The sequence below is a fragment of the Dryobates pubescens genome, chromosome 39, assembly GCF_014839835.1.
Source record: "Dryobates pubescens isolate bDryPub1 chromosome 39, bDryPub1.pri, whole genome shotgun sequence".
Lineage (NCBI taxonomy): Eukaryota > Metazoa > Chordata > Aves > Piciformes > Picidae > Dryobates > Dryobates pubescens.
In genome coordinates, this window is record NC_071650.1 from 60,531 (window position 1) to 72,688 (window position 12,158).

A 12,158-nucleotide genomic window follows, 5' to 3' on the forward strand; every position below is an offset into this window, starting at 1 on the left:
ACGCTGGACCCTGCCACAAGCAGGAGGAGTCAAGGCCCAGCCCATAATGCCCCCAGGGAGAGCACAACAGCAGCCTGAGAGCTCACAGTGCCTCCCTGGGACCCTCAGTTACCCTCCTGCACCCCAAAACTATCCCAAAGGAACCAAAAACGGTCCCCACCCCCAGGCAGCAGGAAAGGACCTCCCCACCCCCAGAGGACCAGGACTGGGGGGCTGCAGAGGGATTGTGGGGGGCAGGGCCATGGCAGTGCCAGTTTGGACCCTTCCTGGCTAGGGGTAAGGAAAACACAGGGGGGCAGCAGCATTGTGGGAGCCTCCTGTCCTTCCCTCCCCACTCCACCTGAGGAGTCCTCCACTGCCCCCCAGTTTGGGGACCCTGAGGGTACCCCACCATGTCCTGGCCTCCTCTCACCAGTAGCCTTTGTCCCCACATGGGGGCTCCTGCCCATGAGGACCCCCCAGCCCCAAGCCCTGGGCTCACAGACCAGGCCAGGCCAGGCTCTGAGGTGCCCTGCAGCCAAGCTGAGTCCAGCACCAAGCCACTGCTGGAGCCCCCTGGGCTCTTGGACACCCCCAGCAAGGGCAGCACTCAGGGAGGTGTCCTGCAGCTTGTGCAGGGCTGAGAGCAGCTGAGGAGAGAAGGCAAAGAGAAGGCAAAGAACAATGAGCAGAGAGCTCAGCACCACCCCAGGCTCCCATCCAGGCTGCCAAGGTGCTGGGCACCCACTGGGCTTGGCTGTGGGGGTGCCAGCACTGCCAGCTGGCAGTGGCCAAAGGGCTCTGGGTGCTGAAGGCAAGCTGGGCACACAGGGCACAGGGCTTGGGCTTCCTGAGGCCCTTCCCACACCAGCAGCTGCTGCAATTCTGCCACCTGCTGCAGCAGCTCCTGGGGGGAAGGAAGGCTGCAGCAGGAGCAGCACCAGGAGCCAGCCCAGGCTGCAGGGGCCCAGCGCCAGCAGTGCCCTCTGGGGCAGTGCCCCTGACCCAAAGGCAGCTGCAGTGCCCAAGGCCTGCTCTGTGCTGCCCATGCTCCTTGAGGGACCCCAGGGCTGCAGTTGGCTCAGTCCTGGATGGCAGCAGGGAGCTCCAGCACCTTCCAGCAGCTGGGGTGCTGACCCCAACCCCCACATTAGCCCCCCCAGGTCTCCTGGCAGAAGGCTAAGGGCTGCCCACCCTGGGCAGCTCTGGGCAAACACAGCCTGAGAGGAGGCTGCTGGGACCAGAGGTGCCGGCCCCCATGGCAACCTCTCACCCAAAACCAGCCAAAATAACCACCCCACAAGCCCTGGGGGCATCTGGGGTCCCGGGGGGGGGGGCATTTTGGGAGCCCTGGGGATAATTTTGAGATGCCAAGAGGGAAACTAAAGAACATTTTTGAGTTCCAGGACACATTCTGGGGTTCACTGTTAGGGGATCCTGGGCTGCACTCAGAGGAGTGTGTCCAGCAGAGCCAGGGAGGTTCTCCTCCCCTTCTACTCTGCCCTGGTGAGGCCACACCTGGAATCCAGGCCTGGGCTCCCCAGATCAAGAGGGACAGGGATCTGCTGGAGAGAGTCCAGGAGAGGGCTCCAAGGATGCTGAAGGGACTGCAGCACTGCCTGGGGAGGAGAGGTCCCCTGGGGCTGCCTGGGGCTGTTTGGTCTGGAGAGGAGAAGGCTGAGAGGGCATCTAATAAAAGTTTATAAATATCAGAGGGCTGGGGGTAAAGAAGGAGGGGACAGGGCCAGGCTCTGCCCACTGTGCCCTGGGATGGGCCAAGGGGCAATGGATATAAACTGCAGCACAGGAGGCTGCACCTCACCATGGGGAGGAACTTCTGCACTGTGAGGCTCCCAGAGCCCTGGAGCAGGCTGCCCAGAGAGGTTGTGGAGTCTCCTGCTCTGGAGCCTTTGCAGCCCTGTCTGGCTGTGTTCCTGTGTGCCCTGAGCTGGATTCTGTGGTCCTGCTCTGGCAGGGGGCTGGGACTCCATGAGCTCCAGAGGTCCCTTCCAACCAATAACATCCTGTGAGCCTGTGACTGGCATCATACTGGGAGTGAATGGGCCCATATTGGGAGAGACTGGGAGCATGCTGGGTGCAACTGGGATATACTGGGAGCATCTGGAATCGTACTGGGAGCATGCTGGGTGCAACTGGGATATACTGGGAGCATCTGGAATTGTACTGGGAGCATGCTGGGTGCAACTGGGATAAACTGGGAGCATCTGGAATCGTACTGGGAGCATGCTGGGTGCAACTGGGATAAACTGGGAGCATCTGGAATCATACTGGGAGCGACTGGGAGCATGCTGGGTGTAACTGGGCTATACTGGGAGCATCTGGAATCATACTGGGAGCATGCTGGGTGTAACTGGGCTATACTGGGAGCATCTGGAATCATACTGGGAGTGACTGGGAGCATGCTGGGTGCAACTGGGATAAACTGGGAGCATCTGGAATCGTACTGGGAGTGACTGGGAGCATGCTGGGTGCAACTGGGATAAACTGGGAGCATCTGGAATCGTACTGGGAGTGACTGGGAGCATGCTGGGTGCAACTGGGATAAACTGGGAGCATCTGGAACTAGGCTGCGGGCAGCTGGGATCATACTGGGATCATACTGAGGTCATGCTGGGGGCAACTGGCCCCACCCCAGGGTCATTCTGGGAGCGCCGGCATCGCGCTGGGAGCAGCGAGTTGGGTCCTCCAGCGCCACCATCGAGTCGCGGCCTCCGGTGTCGCAGAGCGGCCGCGGGGCCGCCCATTGGCTGGCGGTGGAGGAGTGCCGGAAGTGATGTAAGAGCGCGAGGTTTGAATCCGAGCGGCGGCGGCAGGCTCCGAGGTTCGGTGCTGACGTCTTGGGGGGGGGGGGGGGTGTGGGGTGTGGGTGTCTGTGTGTGTGTGACCGGATCCCGGGGTGGGGGCGGGGGCAGGGGCAGTCGGACGCCGGGGCCCCCCCATGGTCCCCCCTGACTCTCCGCTCTCTCTTCCGGTTCCCCTTCAGACCCCACCGGACGCCTGAGCCCCGCGGTGCCGGCCGAGGCCCGGCCATGCCCCGCCCCAAGCCCCCCAGCCCCCGCCGCATCAGGCCCCCCCCGACACCCCCGACACCCCCGACCCCGGCCCGCCGGCCCCCGCCGCGACCTCGGCTTCCGCGCCCCACTCCACGGCCCCCGGTGCATCGCAGTGAGTGATGGGAGTGGACCCCCCCATGGACCCCCCTCTATGAACCCCCCCTCTGTGGACCCGCCTCTATAGACCCCCCTCTATGAACTCCCCTCTATGGGCCCCCCCTCTATGAACCCCTTCTCTATGGACCCCCTCCCTAGCGGCCACTCTGTCGACCCCCTTCCTATGGACTCCTCTATGGCCCCCCCACCAGCCTGACTCTTTAGGCCCTTCCCTGGCCCCTATGGGGCCCCTATGGACCCTGCCCTGCCCTGACCCTATAGATGTCTCCCCCTAGCACTAGGGATCCTCTCCCGAGCCCCCATAGATCCCACTGGATCCTGGATGTTTCTCCCAGGTCCTGCACATTCCTCTTCCCCTCCCCCCCCCTACAGACTGCCTCCATCCCCAGCTTGTACCTTCCTTCCCTTTCCCCTACCCAGCCCCTAGAGACCCCTCCAGATCTTCCCCTTCGCCTGCACCCAGACCCTGTAGGTCTCTCCTAGACCCCACACACAGCCTCAGCCTGGACCCTATGGCCACCTGCCCACCCACCCTGCCATGTAGATCCATCCTTGACTGGATGGAGCCTCCTGTTACTCCCTGCTCAGGGCCAGATAGATCCCTAGAGATCCTCCTGTCATCCCCCTGGCCCTATAGATCCCTCTCTATCTCTCTTGCTGACTCTACAGATCTCTCCTGACTCCTATAGATCCCCCTGCACTCCCTTTGCAGTCCCTCTGGATCTCCTCCCTGCCCCTATAGATCACTTCCTTCTCTCCCAGCACCTCTCAATCCCCCTTTGCCCAGTGATCCCTCTGTTCCCCTGACTGCAATTCCTATGGATCCCTCCTTCCAGTCCCTATAGATCACTCTCTTATTTCCCTCCTGGCCCTGTAGATCCCTCCCAGCCTCTCATCCCTGCATGCTGGGCCCTACAGATGCCCCCAGACAGCCTCCCCAGCCCCTGTAGCTCTCTCCAAGCCCTTGTAGACACCATCAGATCCATAGAGCTTCCCATAGATCTCTGTGCCTCCCCATAGATCCCCAGTCAATTCCCCTAGATGCACATGGATCCCCATAGATCCCCCCACAGATGCCCCCAGATCCCTGTAGCTTTCCATGGATCCCCATAGACTCTGCATAGATCCTTATGGCTCCCCACGGATCCTGCCCCCGATCCCTATGGATCCCCATAGCCTCCCATGGATCCCTATAGACTCCCATAGACCCCCAGACCCCCATAGATCCCCACTGATCCCTATAGACCTTCATAGCTCCCCCCCGATCCCCATAGCTCCCTACAGACCCCTCTAGACCCCCATGGATCCCCACGTCTGGCTGGATGGCTGTCGGTCAGCTGCGGGCGCTGTGCCGGGCAGCGGCGGTTGGCGGCAGGCGCTGTGCCGGGCAGCGGTTGGCACAGTGGCGGTCAGCGGCGGTCAGCGCCAGTCAGCCGCGTGCGCTGTGCTGGTCAGCGGCGGTCAGCGCCAGTCAGCCGCGTGCGCTGTGCTGGTCAGCAGTGGTCAGCGTCAGTCAGCCGCATGCGCTGTGCTGGTCAGCAGTGGTCAGCGTCAGTCGGCCGCGTGCGCTGTGCTGGTCAGCAGTGGTCAGCGTCAGTCAGCCGCGTGCGCTGTGCCGGTCAGCAGTGGTCAGTGTCAGTCAGCTGCAGGCGCTGTGCCGGTCAGCAGTGGTCAGCGTCAGTCAGCCGCGTGCGCTGTGCTGGTCAGCAGTGGTCAGCGTCAGTCAGCCGCGTGCGCTGTGCTGGTCAGCAGTGGTCAGCGTCAGTCAGCCGCGTGCGCTGTGCTGGTCAGCAGTGGTCAGCGTCAGTCAGCCGCGTGCGCTGTGCTGGTCAGCAGTGGTCAGCGTCAGTCAGCCGCGTGCGCTGTGCTGGTCAGCAGTGGTCAGTGTCAGTCAGCTGCAGGCGCTGTGCCGGTCAGCAGTGGTCAGCGTCAGTCAGCCGCGTGCGCTGTGCCGGTCAGCAGTGGTCAGCGTCAGTCAGCCGCGTGCGCTGTGCTGGTCAGCAGTGGTCAGTGTCAGTCAGCTGCAGGCGCTGTGCCGGTCAGCAGTGGTCAGCGTCAGTCAGCCGCGTGCGCTGTGCTGGTCAGCAGTGGTCAGCGTCAGTCAGCTGCAGGCGCTGTGCTGGTCAGCAGTGGTCAGTGTCAGTCAGCTGCAGGCGCTGTGCTGGTCAGCAGTGGTCAGTGTCAGTCAGCCGCGTGCGCTGTGCTGGTCAGCAGTGGTCAGCGTCAGTCAGCCGCGTGCGCTGTGCTGGTCAGCAGTGGTCAGCGTCAGTCAGCTGCAGTCGCTGTGCCGGGCAGCGGTTGGCACAGTGGCGGTCAGCGGCGGTCAGCGTCAGTCAGCCGCGTGCGCTGTGCTGGTCAGCAGTGGTCAGCGTCAGTCAGCCGCGTGCGCTGTGCTGGTCAGCAGTGGTCAGTGTCAGTCAGCCGCGTGCGCTGTGCCGGTCAGCAGTGGTCAGCGTCAGTCAGCCGCGTGCGCTGTGCTGGTCAGCAGTGGTCAGTGTCAGTCAGCTGCAGGTGCTGTGCTGGTCAGCAGTGGTCAGTGTCAGTCAGCCGCGTGCGCTGTGCTGGTCAGCAGTGGTCAGTGTCAGTCAGCTGCAGGCGCTGTGCTGGTCAGCAGTGGTCAGTGTCACTCAGCTGCAGGCGCTGTGCCGGTCAGCAGTGGTCAGTGTCAGTCAGCTGCAGGCGCTGTGCCGGTCAGCAGTGGTCAGTGTCAGCCGCGTGCGCTGTGCCGGTCAGCAGTGGTCAGCGTCAGTCAGCTGCAGGCGCTGTGCCGGTCAGCAGTGGTCAGTGTCAGCCGCGTGCGCTGTGCCGGTCAGCAGTGGTCAGTGTCAGTCAGCTGCAGGCGCTGTGCCGGTCAGCAGTGGTCAGTGTCAGCCGCGTGCGCTGTGCCGGTCAGCAGTGGTCAGCGTCAGTCAGCTGCAGGCGCTGTGCCCGTCAGCAGTGGTCAGCGTCAGTCAGCTGCAGGCGCTGTGCCGGTCAGCAGTGGTCAGTGTCAGTCAGCTGCAGGCGCTGTGCCGGTCAGCAGTGGTCAGTGTCAGTCAGCCGCGTGCGCTGTGCTGGTCAGCAGTGGTCAGTGTCAGTCAGCCGCGTGCGCTGTGCCGGTCAGCAGTGGTCAGTGTCAGTCAGCCGCGTGCGCTGTGCCGGTCAGCAGTGGTCAGTGTCAGTCAGCCGCGTGCGCTGTGCCGGTCAGCAGTGGTCAGTGTCAGTCAGCTGCAGGCGCTGTGCCGGTCAGCAGTGGTCAGTGTCAGTCAGCCGCGTGCGCTGTGCTGGTCAGCAGTGGTCAGTGTCAGTCAGCCGCGTGCGCTGTGCCGGTCAGCAGTGGTCAGTGTCAGTCAGCCGCGTGCGCTGTGCCGGTCAGCAGTGGTCAGTGTCAGTCAGCCGCGTGCGCTGTGCCGGTCAGCAGTGGTCAGTGTCAGTCAGCTGCAGGCGCTGTGCCGGTCAGCAGTGGTCAGTGTCAGTCAGCCGCGTGCGCTGTGCTGGTCAGCAGTGGTCAGTGTCAGTCAGCCGCGTGCGCTGTGCCGGTCAGCAGTGGTCAGTGTCAGTCAGCCGCGTGCGCTGTGCCGGTCAGCAGTGGTCAGCGTCAGTCAGCCGCGTGCGCTGTGCCGGTCAGCAGTGGTCAGTGTCAGTCAGCTGCAGGCGCTGTGCCGGTCAGCAGTGGTCAGTGTCAGTCAGCTGCAGGCGCTGTGCCGGTCAGCAGTGGTCAGTGTCAGTCAGCTGCAGGCGCTGTGCTGGTCAGCAGTGGTCAGCGTCAGTCAGCCGCGTGCGCTGTGCCGGTCAGCAGTGGTCAGTGTCAGTCAGCCGCGTGCGCTGTGCTGGTCAGCAGTGGTCAGCGTCAGTCAGCCGCGTGCGCTGTGCTGGTCAGCAGTGGTCAGTGTCAGTCAGCCGCGTGCGCTGTGCTGGTCAGCAGTGGTCAGTGTCAGTCAGCCGCGTGCGCTGTGCTGGTCAGCAGTGGTCAGTGTCAGTCAGCCGCGTGCGCTGTGCCGGTCAGCAGTGGTCAGCGTCAGTCAGCCGCGTGCGCTGCGCTGGTCAGCAGTGGTCAGTGTCAGTCAGCCGCGTGCGCTGTGCCGGTCAGCAGTGGTCAGTGTCAGTCAGCCGCGTGCGCTGTGCTGGTCAGCAGTGGTCAGTGTCAGTCAGCTGCAGGCGCTGTGCTGGTCAGCAGTGGTCAGTGTCAGTCAGCTGCAGGCGCTGTGCCGGTCAGCAGTGGTCAGTGTCAGTCAGCCGCGTGCGCTGTGCTGGTCAGCAGTGGTCAGTGTCAGTCAGCCGCGTGCGCTGTGCTGGTCAGCAGTGGTCAGTGTCAGTCAGCCGCGTGCGCTGTGCCGGTCAGCAGTGGTCAGTGTCAGTCAGCCGCGTGCGCTGTGCTGGTCAGCAGTGGTCAGTGTCAGTCAGCTGCAGGCGCTGTGCTGGTCAGCAGTGGTCAGTGTCAGTCAGCTGCAGGCGCTGTGCCGGTCAGCAGTGGTCAGTGTCAGTCAGCCGCGTGCGCTGTGCCGGTCAGCAGTGGTCAGTGTCAGTCAGCCGCGTGCGCTGTGCTGGTCAGCAGTGGTCAGTGTCAGTCAGCTGCAGGCGCTGTGCTGGTCAGCAGTGGTCAGCGTCAGTCAGCCGCGTGCGCTGTGCTGGTCAGCAGTGGTCAGCGTCAGTCAGCCGCGTGCGCTGTGCTGGTCAGCAGTGGTCAGTGTCAGTCAGCCGCGTGCGCTGTGCCGGTCAGCAGTGGTCAGCGTCAGTCAGCTGCAGGCGCTGTGCCGGTCAGCAGTGGTCAGCGTCAGTCAGCTGCAGGCGCTGTGCTGGTCAGCAGTGGTCAGTGTCAGTCAGCCGCGTGCGCTGTGCCGGTCAGCAGTGGTCAGTGTCAGTCAGCTGCAGGCGCTGTGCCGGTCAGCGGTGTGAGCTGTGCCGGTTAGCGCCGGTCAGCCTCGGGTGCTGTGCCGGTCAGCGTTGGTCAGCAGTGTGCACTGTGCCGGTCAGTGGTGTGCACTGTGCCAGTCAGCGCTGGTCAGCAGTGCATGCTGTCCTGGTCAGCGGCGAGCGCTGTGCCGGTCAGTGCCGGTCAGCGGTGCACACTGTGCTGGTCAGCATTGCGTGCTGTGCCGGTCAGCATTGCGCGCTGTGCCGGTCAGTGCTGGTCAGCCTCGGGTGCAGTGCCGGTCAGCGGTGCGCACTGTGCTGGTCAGCGGTGCGCGCTGTGCCGGTCAGTGCCGGTCAGCGGTGCGCACTGTGCTGGTCAGCAGCGGGCGCTGTGCCGGTCAGTGCCGGTCAGCGGTGCGTGCTGTGCCGGTCAGCGGTGTGCGCTGTGCCGGTCAGCGCCGGTCAGCGGTGTGCGCTGTGCCGGTCAGCGGTGTGCGCTGTGCCGGTCAGCGGTGCGCACTGTGCCGGTCAGTGCTGGTCAGCCTTGGGTGCTGTGCCGGTCAGCAGTGCGCGCTGTGCCGGTCAGTGCCGGTCAGCGGTGCGCGCTGTGCCGGTCAGTGCCGGTCAGCGGTGCGCGCTGTGCCGGTCAGCGGTGCGCGCTGTGCCGGTCAGTGCCAGTCAGCGGTGCACGCTGTGCCGGTCAGCGGTGCGCGCTGTGCCGGTCAGTGCCGGTCAGCGGTGCGCGCTGTGCCGGTCAGTGCCGGTCAGCGGTGCGCACTGTGCCACGCAGGGCGCCGCCCCGGGCAGGTAGCGCTGCAGGAGATCCGCAAGTACCAGAGCAACACCAAGCTGCTGCTGCGGCCGGCGCCCTTCGCACGCCTGGTGAGACCCCCGGGGACCCCCAGCGCGCCTGGGGGGGACCCAGAATAGACCCCGGGGGGGACCCCAAATCCAGACCCGGGTGGGGGTGGGCAGCACCCCGGGGCGACCCTGAAATACACCTGGGAGGGGTCTCGAGATACACCGGGGGGGGACCTCCAAATAGAGACCCTGGGGGGACCCCAAAATAGACCCCGGGGGGAACCCAAAATACACCTGGGGGGAACCAAAAATAGACTCCTGGGGGGACCCAAACTTGACCCCGGGGAGACCCCAAAATGTAGCTGGGGGACCCCAAAAATACAACCTGGGTGGTCCCCAAAACATCCCTGGGGGGAGCCCAAAGTATACCCCATGGAAACCCCCAAATTGCCCCCGCAGGGGGACCCCAAACCCAGACCTGCAGGGACTCTAAAATCAGCCTTGGGGGGAGGGACACCCCCAGAAACAGACCCCAGGAGACCCCAAACCAGCCCGGGGGGGACCCCAAAGCATCCCAGACTCCCCCCCCAAATGTTTTCAGGTTCCTATGGGACCCCCCCAAAGCTCCCCTGGGACCCCCAAACCCCACACTGGGAACCCCAAAATTCCCCCTGGGATCCCCCCCAAATTCCTCCTGGGACCCTCCCAAACCCCACCCTGGGACCCCCAAAATCCCCCTGGGACCCCTCCAGATTCCCCCTAGGGCCCCCCCAGCTCCACCCCGGGGAGCCCCCAGATCCCCTCTGTACAACCCAAATCCACACCTGGGACCCTCAACCCCCCCAAAGCATCCCCAAAGCCCCCCCAGGGATCCCCCCAAAGGCACCCCCTGGGTCCTATCCATGCCCTGCCCCTCATGTCCTTGTCCTTGTGTCGTTCCCCCCCCTCCCCCCCTCCGTGTCCTTGTCCCCTCCCTGTGACGAAGTGGTGGCCTTGGGTCTCCTTTCCTGTCCTTGTGTCCCCTCCCCCCCTCCCCCCCGGGGGCCTCCCCCTGGGACCTGCTGTCCCCTGCCCTCCCCCCCAGGCCATGAGGGCCCCACTGGGGATGTCCCCAGGGTGGCAGTGGCCTCATGTCCAAGGTGTCCCCCAGGTATCCCCCCAGGTGTCCCCAGGGCCCTGTCCCCAGTGTCCCCAGCTGGCCCCAGGGTGCTGTCCTCATGCTCAGGGTGACCACAGCTGTCCCACAGCGTCCCCAGGGTGGTGTCCCCAGGGTGGTGTCCCCAGGGTGGTGTCCCCAGGGAGGTGTCCCCAGCTGGCCCTCTCCTCAGCGGCCCCAGGGTGATGCTGTCCTCATGGCCAAAAGGTCCCCAGGGAGGTGTCCCCAGGGAGGTGTCCCCAGGGAGGTGTCCCCAGGCTGTCCCCAGGTGTCCCCCATGTCCCTGTCCCGTGCCAGGTGCGGGAGATCTGTTTGCTCTTCACCCGGGGGGTCGATTACCACTGGCAGCGAATGGCCCTGCTGGCACTGCAGGAGGTGGGCAGGGGGTGCCGAGGGGGGGTGTGGAGAGGGTCCCCAGGGTGCTGAGGGGAAGCTGGAGAGGGTCTCAGGGGTCCCAGGGTGCTGGAAGAGCCTGGGGAAGGTCCCATAAGTGCTGGAGGTCCCCTGGGTGCTGGGCTGCAGAGGGTCCCAGGGATGCTGGGTGTGGCCCATGGGTGCTGGAGGGGTCCCCGGGAGGGGGGGGAGAGGCTCCCATGGGTGCTGGGGAGGGGCAGTTTGGGGTTCAGCTGCCTGCCCCGGGCTGGTTTGGGGGGAGGGGATTGGGGGGCACAAGGGGTGGGGGTGGGGGGGGTGGAGGGGATGCAGTGGGGATGGGGGGGGCTGATTTGGGGGGACCCTCCCCCTGCTGGGGGGTGGTTTGGGGGGCACCCGGGGGGGGGCTGCAGTGCTGGTTTGGGGTGTGCAGGTTTCAGGGGGGGTGGCTGATTTGGGGGGGTCCTGCAGTGCCAGGGAGTGGGGAGGGGCTGCTGACTTTGGGGGGGGGGGGGGGGGGGGGCATGTTTTGCGGGGGGGGGCACACAGGGGTGGCTGCAGGGCCAGGGGGGCTGGGTCCTGATTTTGGGAGGCTGATTTGGGGGGGGCTGGGATCTGGGGGGGGGGGCGGTTCTCTTTCGGGGGGGGGTGCTGCAGTGCTGGGGGGTGGGTGCCGATTTTGGGGTCCCCCCCCGTTTCGGGGCACAGGCAGCAGAAGCGTTCCCGGTGCGGCCGCCGGGGGTCGCTGTGAGGTGTCGTGGGGGGTTGCTGATTTGGGGGGGGGGGGGGTCCCGATCCGGGGAGGGGGTGTCGCCATGCCGGGGGATGGGTTTTGATTTCGGGGCACAGGCAGCGGAAGCCTTCGGGGGTGCGCCGCAGGCTGCGCGGCGGGGGGGGCTGGGCTGTGCTTCGGGGGGGCGCTCGCTGATGTTGGGGTCCCCCCCGTGGCGGGGCGCAGGCGGCGGAGGCGTTCACGGTGCTGCTGCTGGAGGACGCCTACCTGTGCACGCTGCACGCCCGCAGGGTCACTCTCTACCCCAAGGACCTGCAGCTCGCCAGGCGCCTGCGCGGCTCCGAGGCGGGCCTGGGATGAGAGACCCCCACCCCGGGGCGGTGCCCCCCCCCCCCCCCCAAACCCCCCTCCCACCTTGCTGGGGGAAGGGCATGGCCGAAACCGGGAACCTCCCCCCCGGTAATGGGACCACCCTCCCAACCCCCCATGCGGACCCCCACACCTCCCCCCCCCCCCCCTCCGAATGTGCCCTGCCAGGGGGACACCTCCCCCACAGTCCCCCGAGAGACCCCCACCCGAGGGACCCCCTCTCCTCGTGGGAACCCCCCTCCAAGAGTCCCCCGGGGACCCCCACCCTGGGGCTTCCCCATTATGGAGCACCCCCCCCCCCGCCCCAGAATGTGCCCTGCCATGGGGACCCCTTCCCCATGGGAACCCCCCAGGGATCCCCCCCCTGAGATCCCCCCCCCCCAAAAGATCGCCCCCGGGACTCCCACCCTGGGACTGTCCCCCCCGAAATGTGCTCTGCCATGGGGGCCACCCCCCCTGCCTCATGGGACGCTCACCCAAGACCCTCCCCAGGGCTGCCCACCCTGGGACATGCACCCCCCCCTCAAAAACAACCCCCCGGGACCCCCACCCTGGGACTCCCCCATAGCGTGCGCACCCCCCCGGCCCCCCAAGTGCCTTACTGTAGGGACAGCCTCTCCCCAGGACCTCCTCCCGTTGGGACCCCCCCAAGGGACCCCCACCCTACGGCTCCCTCCCCATGGGACCCCCCCTCCAAGACCCCCCCACCCCCTTTTAAAGGACC

General features: G+C 65.8%; 1 protein-coding gene across 1 annotated transcript; it reads left to right on the forward strand.

Moving 5' to 3' along the window:
- Positions 1-3,029: 3,029 nt before the first annotated feature.
- On the forward strand, positions 3,030-11,425 carry LOC128899083 (histone H3-like centromeric protein A). Its single transcript, XM_054177275.1, has 4 exons — positions 3,030-3,135; positions 8,794-8,885; positions 10,258-10,335; positions 11,291-11,425. Exons 1-4 carry the CDS (start codon positions 3,030-3,032, stop codon positions 11,423-11,425), a joined length of 411 nt encoding a protein of 136 aa, XP_054033250.1.
- Positions 11,426-12,158: the final 733 nt, after the last annotated feature.

Coding starts and splice junctions, on each gene's coding strand:
- LOC128899083 (XM_054177275.1), top strand. CDS start 3,030: ATGCCCCGCCCCAAGCCCCCCAGCCCCCGCCGCATCAGGCCCCCCCCG. Junction 3,136..8,793: donor GCCGCGACCTCGGCTTCCGC/GCCCCACTCCAC, acceptor TGTGCCACGCAG/GGCGCCGCCCCGGGCAGGTA. Junction 8,886..10,257: donor CGGCGCCCTTCGCACGCCTG/GTGAGACCCCCG, acceptor GTCCCGTGCCAG/GTGCGGGAGATCTGTTTGCT.